Source organism: Arvicola amphibius, chromosome 12 (assembly GCF_903992535.2).
Source record: "Arvicola amphibius chromosome 12, mArvAmp1.2, whole genome shotgun sequence".
In the NCBI taxonomy this organism is placed as follows: domain Eukaryota; kingdom Metazoa; phylum Chordata; class Mammalia; order Rodentia; family Cricetidae; genus Arvicola; species Arvicola amphibius.
The window spans coordinates 63,004,861-63,017,100 of record NC_052058.2 but is presented as its reverse complement, the minus strand read 5'-3'; the positions used below and the strand labels follow the sequence as shown (position 1 = coordinate 63,017,100).

General features: G+C 45.6%; 1 protein-coding gene across 2 annotated transcripts in view; it reads left to right on the top strand.

Moving 5' to 3' along the window:
* The window catches only part of Astn1 (astrotactin 1), a 324,573-nt gene that overhangs the window by 157,007 nt on the left and 155,326 nt on the right, over nt 1-12,240 (top strand). The window contains exons 4-7 of one of the 2 annotated variants that reach the window (XM_038349589.1): nt 179-325; nt 1,344-1,451; nt 5,598-5,747; nt 6,671-6,838. In XM_038349589.1, coding sequence (XP_038205517.1) covers nt 179-325; nt 1,344-1,451; nt 5,598-5,747; nt 6,671-6,838 — 573 coding nt within the window. Of the gene's footprint in view, nt 1-178; nt 326-1,343; nt 1,452-5,597; nt 5,748-6,670; nt 6,863-12,240 lie in introns of both variants that reach the window. The other variant, XM_038349588.1, reaches the window with a different exon arrangement.

Sequence of the window (12,240 nt, the reverse complement as noted above, 5' to 3'; positions counted from 1 at the left end):
CCCTTAGAAAGCAGAGAGGAGTGTCTTAGCTTCCACCCGCCTCTCACTTTCTAATGTTCCTCGAGTCAGTGCCCTGGGCCCATCTACTCAGCTCACGTGGATTTTCACACTTTCTTTTGTGGTTTGCCTGTTCTCTTAAGGTTTTCTTCCCCCTTTGTCTTGACATTTTCTTATACAGGAAGTGACAATGCCAAGCTGTCCCTGATGAACAAGTATAAAGATAATATCATAGCCACGAGCCCCGTGGATTCCAACCACCAGCAAGCCACTCTGCTCTCCCACACCTCCAGTAGCCAAAGAAAGAGGATCAACAACAAAGCAAGAGGTAGCCGTGTCCAGTTCTAACTCTCACAGATGGGTTCCAAAATGTGGGTAGAGGCAAGGTCTTTAAACCAGCTACACATACTGCCACACATAGCTACAAAGGCACAGTCTTCTGAAGGCCAAATTAAAGCTACATGCCACAAAATGTAAGAGTGGAAATCTTTTGATTAAATATCTTTATGAACATGAGTAGTTCCTAGGAACTAATTGAACAAGTGTACAAAGATGTGTGTAAATGGCTGATTACCACATTTAAACAAGCCAAAAATTGGAAAAGGTTTAGATGGCCACCAACAGGGAATTGGTTAACCATCTGGCACATCTGCTGAATGTCCAATGACTTAGCATTCAGTCATTTAAAACGATCATATAGATCCCTATTTGTTAATATGGAAAGTTGCCGGCCCATCTACTCAATGGGGAAAATGAGATTATAATGAAGATATGGAACAAGTCCATTTCAAAGGGAAATTAAAAGCTCTTTACCTGCTTCAGTATCAGAAAAAGACAGAGAGTATATGGGTATATATTTATCAAATGATCAAAGTATTTGTCTATGATTTAGAGGGCATGAAGGAATATTCCCTGCTCTCATGGCTATCTATCTTATTTATTCTTTTTGTATATATGTTCATATTATGGAATCAGTGGAAACTCAGAAGTAAAATGTTTTTCCTGCTCTGATGTAATTCTGGTCTCCTGTTAACCTGAACAAAACATTTCCCCTCTTTTCTTCTCCACCCCTGACCTCTGCAAGTCCTCTTTGACAAGCAGATGTCAGACGAGTCCCTCATCATAGAGCCATGTTCTGTGTGGAGACTGGAGTGCCATAAATTGCTCTCATAACTGCTTGCTTCTCCAACAAATCTAAACAATTGAGAAGCCCTGGCCCCTCAGCTGCCTCTCCCAGATTGTCCATTGACCACTCTCATTTTTATTGACTTTCCAATTAGACCTCACCCTATGACTCTGCATTGCAAGAAGAGAAAATGTCTACTCTGATTCTCTATCCATTTCAGCTGGTTCCGCCTTCTTGAACCCTGAGGGGGACTCTGGCACTGAGGCAGAAAATGACCCACAGCTGACCTTTTATACGGACCCTTCTCGGAGCCGCAGGCGCAGTCGAGGTAGGAATGACGGAGGTGGTATGAGCATGGTGTATGTGGTGAAGGCAGGGACCATAGAGGGCTCTGTGCACTCGAGCCAGCATCACCAGGAAGAAGGCTTGGATTGCAGCGGGTGCCTGCTCCCAGGAAGAAAGAAGAGCATAGAGTCCAGTGAGAGCGAGAATCATCTCTCCCAGATAATGGCCCTCTCAAACAAGTTTCCAAGTTGTTTGAAAGGCTGTTTCTTGGTCAGAAGACTCTCAATTCCTTCTGGAAGACTCGGCAGTCATGTTTTGCTATTCAGAGAGACAAATAAAGTGGGTGAAGTTTGTTAAATGAATAATCGGTGCGCTCCTCATCAATTCAGCTGCATTGGTCTTGGGATCGAGCTGGGATAGAAGGGCACAGCCAGTAAAGGAATTATCTAGGAGTTTTCTTTGACCATTAAGTCTTTACTCAGTAGAATCTTGAGACCTAAGCCTCCAGAACCCTCATTTCTCCTGGCACAAGTTAAGGAAACTGATTTGTTCTTTGCGTTGGCTCAGTTGTGCTTCTGTGCAGTCGCTGTATATACTGCTGCAGACTCTTCCTTAGTGACCTCAGAGATGACTCTCGGTGCTGTAGGCACCACTGTCCACTCCTCCTGGTGTTGCCATTACCCCTGAGGGAGCTCTACAGCCAAACACCAATGAACCTCAGCATCTACTTGCTGTGTGGTGTTGCATAAGGACACAGCTCCTCTGAGCATCCCTTCTCGCACAGACTGAATGACTTACTAGTAACTCATACATATGGCTTCTGTGAGGATTACATCCTTTATTTATTTTGGCAACTGATAAAGTATATGAAATCACCATTGCTGCTTGCAGATCTTTCCCAATGTAGTCTACAGCTTTTATAGAACCCCATCTTGGAATATATTGAACAGACTCCCCTTGAAATCCCGTGGAGGATACATGAATGGCATCAGTAGCGTTTCTGACCAATACCTAACTAGGAGCTTTCAGAACATACACATTTTGTCTGAGTCCTACCTCTATTCAAATTCTCTTCACACAGAACTCATTCTTCCCAGAAACTGCAAGAAAGAAGGCGTTTTCATTCTGTATTCCAGAGTCTGTAGGCTTCCCAATCTTTAACGTTTGAATTTTTCTTCCTATTTTTTTTTCTGAAGAGCCAGTGGGGCTCTTAATAATCTACCTGTAAATGTTTCCTTTTCCCTGAAGTGGGAATGCAGGTGACAGTATCTCCCGCTCAGTTGATCCTCAAAACATTTTATAGAACAGACACATGATCTAGGCTGTATCAAAGTAGGCGTGTCTTACTCCACTAAAGTCTTATTGGAGAAGCCTCCTGGTGATGAGTTAGTTGCTTTACAGCATAAAATGATTTGTTTCTTTAAATTCCAAGCCCCTGTAATGCATCAACTGTCTACTGTTATTAACTAAACTCTAAGTGGCTCAGGGGCGGAGCAGCCCTAATTATTTTTTCAAAGTGCCTACTAAAGGATTTTACCTATAATGCATGTGTGTAAATGCCTGCTTAATTGGACTGGATACATCAATCAGACCAACAAAAGCATCTTCTAACCTACCTCCTCTGGGTCAGCCTCTGTGAAAGGTAGTAGAAACAAGAAAACATGGCACAATGATAAGGCTTCCTGTAATAATATAAATAAATAAAATGAGTACTCAGAAGTGATAACACTTAATTCCACATGGCAGCAATAGGAGGCAATAAAGAAGAATTAGAACTGAAATATAGGCAGTGCCTAGGATGTCTTGAAAAAGAAGTCTTGGGTAAGAGCATTTCAGTAGAGGGATGCAGTACATAAAAAGCTCGGAGGACTCAAAGAAATGTGGTTGTCAAGGAAGTGAGGGAGATGGCAGCTCTAGCCAGGGTATAAACATAAACATAGAGGGAAGGTAGGGGTGAAGCCAGAGAAGACGCTAACTACCAAAGCAAAGACCTGCCAGGCTATTGCAATTGCGCTTGCTTCTGCAAATGAATAGGAAAGCATTGGAAAATTCAAAGGCGGGCAGGGATGCTAGATTGTGGGTTGATGATGCACACAGAGGAAAGGGACAAAAATATCTGTTTCTAGTTATTGCAATCACGGGAGAGCAGTGGCAAGTGCCTGCAAACAGGGATGACATTGTGTGCTGAGAGCTGTAACAGCAGGGTGCACTGAGGGCTAGAGGGGCAGGGATGAGTGAGAATCTGTTCTTGAAGGTTTCAGGGAAGTGTTTTCGGGAAGTTATTGTTTAAGCTGAGTCTGGACGAGTAGGTGTGGACCGGGATGACAAGGTGACAAAATGGTCTTCTGTGAAAAGGAGATAATCTGTGCAGAGTCACTGGCGTGGAAGGGATGGTCCGGTGAGAAAGCTGAGAAACAGCTTTGCTAAGGTAAAGTCTAGGGTGCCTGCTTGTAGGTGATATAGAAAAGGAAGCTGAAAGATTGGCAGAATCCAGGACGCTGGGACCCTGTTGTGACGTCAAGTCTTGGACTGCTGTGTTAGCTTGTCAGCTGTGCTATGTGAAGGTCTCCTCTTGAGGCAGTAGAGATGCTATCTGAGAGCCAGGGGTGTGTCTATGACGGGGAGACAGATACGCCCCAGAATCCTAATGTAAGATGAGAGAATGGAGATGAAAGTTTAAACAAAATGAAGACACACACACACACACACACACACACACACACACACACACACAATTAAAGGCCTTGGCGGTAAGGAAGTGTGTCCTGTGAGCAAGCCGGGAGAGAGTTGGGCATAATGAAGTTGTTTGAATTGAGACCTGGACAATGGAAATAGGACAGGAAGCTGGGTTTTGAGGAAGCTGGGTTTTGAGAAATGTGACAGGTATAGTTTGGGATATGTGGCATTTAGGTGCCAGAAGGTGTTAGCTCTTGGTGGATCTGCTTCTGAGGCTGGGCCGGGTGGATCTTTAAGTATGAAGAAATGGACTCCAAGCTGAAAAGATCCCAGTGTGAATAGCACCTCTCAGCTCGCAAGAACGAGAGGTTATTGGCAGCTTCTGCATTTCAACCTCCCAACAGACCGTCGGGAGACGCCACGCACTGATAGATGGGCGGTCTTGAGTCCCACACTCATTCCCGTGTTTCCTGAGAGCAGCAGTTCCCAAGGCTCTTCCTTTATAGAGAGTTGGCTCTGGACACACTCTGCAGCCTCTTATGACAGCTACTTCATGAAGCCTCAATTGTTATTCAATGATGTGAGCCCTGTAGAACTCTGAGCACAGGTACCTGACACATAATGACCATTTCGTAAGTGTTAGCTGTCACAATTAGGGCCTCTACTTGAGACTTATTTCCCTCTTCTGCAAAGTAGATAGTCCCTCTCCAGGCTCACAGGTGTGTATTATGAACAGACAAAAATTTACCAGGAAATCATGTACAGAGAAACTTAGCACAGTTTCCTCCCCTATATGGACTTACATTGCTATTAATAATAAATATTATCATAAATAAGAAAATTCCCTAAAAGACTCTACATTCCATTGCCTTGCTTTCTCACCCTCCCACATGTATCCTGCCTCCATGTGCCACCCCCTTCATCATCCCTTTGCTTGCCACCACTTCATTCAAGAGCAAGAGAAAATCCAGTCCCCCCAAATGAGCAAAGTAAGCTCTTCCATTTCCATTCCTTCCAGTGGTGTGTGGATGGAGGAGAGGATTCTGGTGTGACAGCATCATTGCACACCCATAGAACAAGTACATGCTCTTCTAGTGGGGGAAGTTCCTTCCAGAAGCCTGGGTTTACACTATGGGAGCCTGGCCTTAGAGCACCCTCTGCAAACAGCAATGGGATTGCACTACAGCGATTTAACTATTTTGCCTCCAAGAATTTTGAACTCAGCTAGGGAAGGAGAGGGAGAGATGTACCCTTTGGGACCTCTTGTGAGCCTAACTCAGTCAAATCAGAGAGAATTTGCACTCAGTTCTTGAAGGTCACCGGGTTGGCCACATTCACTTCCTCTTCAACAGGTGATGTCCCCAATGAAGCTTCCTGAGGTCACATAGCAGAGATATTTTCTGATCTCTTGGAGTTAGGTTTGCCAGACATGCTTCTTTGCCAGTAGAAGGCCGAGTCAGACAGTCAGTGCCGGGATTTTTACTACCGTGTCCTGTTTTTGTCTTGCTTTCAGTGGGCTCTCCCCGAAGTCCTGTGAATAAGACCACCCTGACCCTGATCAGCGTCACCAGCTGTGTGATTGGCCTCGTGTGCTCCTCTCACGTCAGCTGCCCTCTTGTTGTCAAAATCACCCTTCATGTCCCCGAGCACCTGATCGCTGATGGTGAGCTCAATCCGCTGAGAAGGTGACAGCTTCTTCAGTTGGCAGTTTTCAGGCTGGGCAGAAGACAAACAAGGGTCACTGTAGTGGAGAAAAGGGATGTGCTCCAAACAGGAAGGAAGAGGATACAGTTAGATTGTCCACCGATGACCTAAAAAATTGAGCTAATAACAAGCTGAATGGGTCATCTCCGTTTCTCTATGACCATAGAGAAATGCAAAGCACACTGGCTACAGGTGGATGGATGCCACAGTCCTTTAGTGTTCGAGGAAGGAAAAGCTAACTGGGGCAGTTCAGGTGTGTTAGGCTCAGCCATGCTTTGGTTTGCTTCTCCAAGGTGAGAGATTGTTCACCGAATAAACTTGCTGTAAACTGAGACCTCAAAAGTAAGACTTTACTTCAAGGGGATCCCCAATATAACTAGGGAGTACCGTAGGTTCTGAGAGTCCCTGAGTCATTTAAACCCAAAGCACCTAATTGACTTGTTAATGTCTGTTCTCTGGTTGCTGCAAGGCTGGAAGCAGGTGGGGACGTTCACAGCATCCGAGGACCTGCTATTTCAGGGCACGCCACGACAGGCAGTGGGTCACTGTTACCTGACTCAGTGCCAATGCCTTGTGGCTAAGTCTGATGGAGCCATGCCATGGTCACCACAGAGCCACTCTGTCCCTCTATCCCTGCGGAACACTGCAGCAATATGGGACGAGGCACGGCAATAGGGGAGGATATAGCTGGAAGGTTTAATGTCTCTGGCCTCCCAGGAGTCATTGTGATGGCAGAACCTCCATCTGCCAGTCCCACGCACTAGTACTAATGGTAGGCAAAGAGTGTAATGGTCCTGGATTAGGACACGCTCATCTCTGATGACTTGCGCCCATGTATTGTGTGTGCATCCGCAGACACGTTTCTTCTCTGTCACCCTGTAGGGAGCCGCTTCATCCTGCTGGAAGGAAGCCAGCTGGATGCCAGTGACTGGCTGAACCCTGCCCAAGTGATTCTCTTCTCGCAGCAGAACTCCAGTGGGCCCTGGGCCATGGACCTCTGTGCCCGGCGGCTCCTGGACCCTTGTGAACACCAATGTGACCCCGAAACTGGTAGGCGGGAGCACCGGGAAGCGGGTAACTGTCAGAGAGAGCATGCCTTTTGCAATCACTCCCTTGAAACTCAAATCATTTCTCCCAATTCCACTGTCCCCTTTCCATTTAATGAGTAGACCGCCCATGGATATCACCATGTGTTGAGCCACTGAGCGTAAAAAATAAAACAAAAACCTGCAATAGTCTGGCAGGAACCTGGACAAGATCTTAATTGCAGCCTTATTATGGAAAGGACAGTTTGGAACAACCTCCATTGCCCATTTTGTCAATACCTACCTACTGGGACTAGCCATTTTATAATTGCAAAATTAATTCATGTTTATTATAAAAATAGTATAGAAGGAAATGATAATCATCTGTATTTCTGTCTCCTAGGTAAATCACTTTAACACTTTTTATGTCCTTTCTTTCCATCACTAGCCAATGCATATTTTAAAAAAGATTTCCTGGAAGCATAGGAAGTCTAGCTGAGTTTTCCTGAATTTGTATCCTTAATATTCCATCGTATGAATTTTCCCTAATCATAATCCTCAGTAACATTTTAATGGCCATTTGCTGTTGCATTGTACATTTGTATCACAGCTCATTTAAACAGTCTCATTACTTTAAAGTTAGAAGGCTCTCAATTTTTTGTTTTTATAAGTACTATTAAAACAAACCTCTCCACAGGAAATGTAGGGCACATGGGACGTTATTTTCCTCCCAATGAATCTTAGAGATAGATCACTGCACAAAGGCTATAGACGTGTTTAAGTGTGTTATTCCATCAAGCAAGACGAGGGTAGTTCTGAGTGAGGCTCAGATTCAGGTGGAGTGAAGTGCAGCTGCTGCCTTACCCAGGGAGCATGCATGCTCGGGAGCCTGGGTCTCTATGCCAGGAGAGGGGATCTATTTTGGCTTGTAGTTGAAGGGAACACAGTCCGTCATGACAGGGAAGGCTTGGTATATGGGGTTTTGCCTGTGGTGGAGGGAAGTGGTGGTGTGACTTATTATATCTTCATGGACAGAAACAAGCTCTCACTGGAAGTGGAGCTAGCCTAGAACCTTTAAACCTCTTCTCCTATGGCCCTACACCTGCCAGCTAAGTTTCCACAGACTTCCACTGCCACCAACTGGGGACCCGTGTATTTAAACACAGAAGCCTATAGACAAAATTTCATATTCAAACCATAATAAGAGGTTCATAAAGAGTGGCCTCTACACAAAGACCATTTTCAGGAACTAGAACATCACAGGTAGAATCTCCCTGGAGAAGTCGTGTAATGCTATGGAATAAAGGAAGGAGCCATGAGCCAAATCCTCAAGATCTTTGTCTACCATGTGTAACTCTGGAGAGAAAGGTGGGGTGTTCAGCAAGGACTTTCTACAGATGTGGCCCAAGATATACAATGTGCATTTTTGGTACTTTATTATTAAACCTCTCTGAGAAAGTAGCAGGTAACTGTGACATCTAAAGTTCATGTTCTTAGGTTTTAAACTTATTTTACGTGGGCCCATGACAGAGATTCTAGGTCCCCATATGGAGGAGAAAGTACAGCACTTTCAACATCTGATGTCTAAGACGGTGCTTACTCGCCGTTCCTCCTACGCTGTCAAGGCAAACACCAAACCAAACAGATGGGCTGTGCACCGTGCCCAAAAGCTAGCGTGCTTGGAAGAAATTAAAAAGAGCTTGTCTCAGAGGTGGGAACTCTCCATGTAGCAGAGCTGGCCTCTGGTACCCTTGTTCTCCAGCTGGTTAGGATTAGGAGGATTTGGGACAATCTTAGCTGTTAAACTCACTTCTGAGAGCAACGAGAACTCCAGAGAACCTTGCATGCTTCCTTTTTGCCTTGAAAGGAAATAAAGGGCCCACAGCTACTCGTGGAAAGGAGGGGACTGGGTGTTCTATGCTTGGGAGGGTTGGACACCAGTCACCTTCTTACCTTACCTAATGTTTGATTATCTGGGCTTAATTTACCCAAAGTCCCTTGGCTACCTACAAGGAGAGTTTGTCTTTAACCTTTCATGAAACCAAGCAGAAATAAGGTTATCGAAGGTAACATAATATGTCCAGATATGCCCACTCCAATATGTATGTCATTCGGCTCTTTAGGAGGTAACCTGTACTAAGCATTCATTCCTGATGGGTGTACCAGGAAGTTGTTTGTCTGTACCAAAGAAGTCTTCCTGTCTACCCTTCAGCCCCTTCCAGATGTCGAACTTCTAATCCTTTCTACAAAATGATTTCAGGAAGCCCCTCCCCTGCAAATGATTTCCTGGTATCTGTGATAACCAATGAATTCCCAACTAGAAAGTCACAAGGGTACTAAAAATAGGAACCCAAGGCCTGCAGCAAAGCTAAGGTAGGACATCTCCATTTGGTGTGGCAGCTGAGAAATGATACTGTGGAGCCTCTCATTTTCATTAACACTGGAACTCCCGTGCTGCTTCTCTCTGCACATGGAATGATGTGGTCATCCCACACGCTCATCACTAAAAACTTTATCGCCTCCTACACTCCATCCTAGAGCCTTTCTCCAAAGAGCTGAGTGTGGGAATTGGCTCCAAGTCAAGTCGACGTTATTTTTTGCAATCCTCCAGCTAGCTTACTTGGAAATGTCAGAGTGTTGGGACATGTGCTTTCCCAGCCGAGCTGAGGGGTCTGCCCATATGGATTCATGGGGCTGTGCAAATGCACTTGTGTATTTTTTCACGCAGACACACGTACCCATAAACACACAAGCACACAAACACAGATGCTCAGGCACTGGGAAGGAGCAGCCTTTGGTGCCTGGAGCTCCCCTTAGGCAGCCTTCCTAAAAGTGTCCCAAATCTACATGTGTATTTAGACATCATCTGCACAGGACTCCACAACACCAGGTGTGTGAGACAGAAACGTGGACTCACTCCACCAGATGCCCACATCCCCCTTCCCACAGTCTGTAGGTGTGTAATGTTGTATGCCAAACGAAGGTAAAATGGTAAATAGAACTGAGGTTGCCTAACAGCTAGTGTTACAAAGGCAAGATTACCCTAGATCATCTAGGTGTCCCAATTAAATGACAATACTTCTCCAAAGTAGAAGGGAGAACAGGTCAAAGTACCATGATGAAAGAATGGTTCACGAAGGTATCGTATACTTTGAAGATGAAGGACGAGTCATGAACCAGGCGTGCAGGCAGCCCTTAGCAGGGGGGGGGGGGGAAGCAAGGAAGTAGATTCTCGCTCATAGCCTCTAGAAAGGAGCGTAACTCTGTAGAGACTTACTCTGAAAGCACTTTGATCTTAGCCCCAGAGAACCCATGTTAGTCCCCTCTAGCCTATACAGACATGACACAATGACTTGATATCGCTTTAGACACCTGAGTTTGAGATGGGCTACAAATACACCAAAGGAAGAACAAAAGAGCTAAAGGAGGGAAATAGGTTGTGTTCCCCCTTCCTATACCTCTATCATGATCTCAGAACTCCTAAAGATGTGGGGGGGGGGGGGCTACAAAAGTACCAGGGCTATAGGAGGCTTGTTGGGTTATTTCAGTTCCAGCCTTCCCCTCCACTTACATTCTGACAACGTGTTACATGGGAGGGGCGGAGCTCAGAGACCAGCCTGGACAATAGTAACCTGTCACTGACAAACGTTCTAATCATCCCAACTCCTCAGACCTGGTTATGCGTGGTGGGCTTGAGAAAGTAGAGACAAGACATTTGTACCTGCCACCTGTAGCTTTGCTGGGCACCGTGATCCTCTTCTAGCAGTTATCAACTTGGGATGGGTCAGTCCTAGGACCCAGGTACGGGAAGATCTAGGAGGCTTTTAAGTTCGGTTCAGACTGCTGATGACTTGACACAAGAGACTGTGGTCCATCTCCCCACCACATTGTAATGACAGGTGGGAAATGATTGTGGCAAGAAATCATGCTAGGCAGTGTTTATCAAGAGCTCATCATGTTGTCACCAAGCTTAGACAATCAAAACTCCCTCACAATACTACAGTGACAGTATTTTTATCCTCACTTTAGCGCGATGTTGCCAAACTGCCTTAACCACTGCCTAGTTAATAGCCCAGCTGAACTATAAGCTCGGGTTGCACGCTATACCAGAATTCACAAGTCTGGTCATTTTACGATGTTTCTCCTAATGTTGCCCTTCTGGAAGGGAACCTAGATGGTAGGCTTAGGATTTTTCTCTTTCCTTCTGAGTGATTGTTGAAAGCCTCAGTTTCTGATGAGGCCTTTTGCCAACTGCCAGTCTTCTGGTCCACCCTGCCAGACTGGCCTCGCAGGAGCATCTCTGGTCTAGCTGAGATAGTGGCAAAGCCTCAAGGCTGTGGAGGGGCGTGTCTACTGGGTCCCATCTTAGGCTGACGTTTCCTGTGAGTTCTAAGGGGAACACTTTGCGGTTGTTTTCATTGTGTCTGCTGGCGGCAGGCTACCTAGCTGCATTGGCTTCCTCCCTGCTCGCTCCAAGCCTCTGCTCTGCCATGTGCGCAGCAGCCGAGGCCGAGACACCTGCTTCACTTCCCAGCCACATCATTCCTGGCCACAGCCTCCACTGCTTTTTTCAAGCTTTGAAGTCTTTATTATTGTTAAAATGTGTGCAAGGACCACAGGCGTACATGAAAACTCAAACTTGACTGTTTTAGTATCTATCTAATATGTCTTCCCCAAATCCCTAGTTTCCCAGGTCTATGGCCGACACAAACAGGTCAAAATGTATCACCCTGCTGAGGGGCAAGGGCCAGGTTTCCAGACAACTCAGCCTCAGCTTCTTTGCTTGTTCTGAGCCACTGTGTTCCCCCCCTGCACCCCATCTCTCTCTGTCTCAGTCATTTTTTAAACCCAGTTAATCAGGAGAGCTCAGCCCCCATTTTGTTGCTATAACCTGGATTGTACACTCATTCCCAGTTTACTTCTGTAGCTCCATCAAAGCATCCTCTTCCTTCAGGGTGTTCCAAATCTTCTCTTTCAGTTTCCTGGGGGTTGTTCAACCCTGGGCCTGCCCCTTTCCTGCTAACGCCCAGTGGTGGGGGATTATTAGGCAGTTTGGTGTTATCCATGTTGAGACGGACATTTCTCTTTTTAGACAAGGGACAGCCAGTCCTATTTAATAAAAGCCAACCACTTCTTGAAGCAGTGTAATGACTCAGGGCTTCTGGCCTTAATTTGGTTTTATAATAAAACAAACTGTGGTGAACACAGTCAACCCAAGGAACCCTTGCTTCAAGACCTTTCTTAATTCTTAGATGAGGTTGTGACTCATTCCTTCAACTGTAAAATGAGCAAAGGTTCTGCCTGTTCACTATGAAAGGCAGCTCAAGGTGTTTGTCCCCAAGGTACCAAGCAAAAGTAGGTACGGAGGTCTCTATCCCCTGCGCCAACATCTTGCAATGGGCTTTTCTTCCCTGACGGTGTGATCCA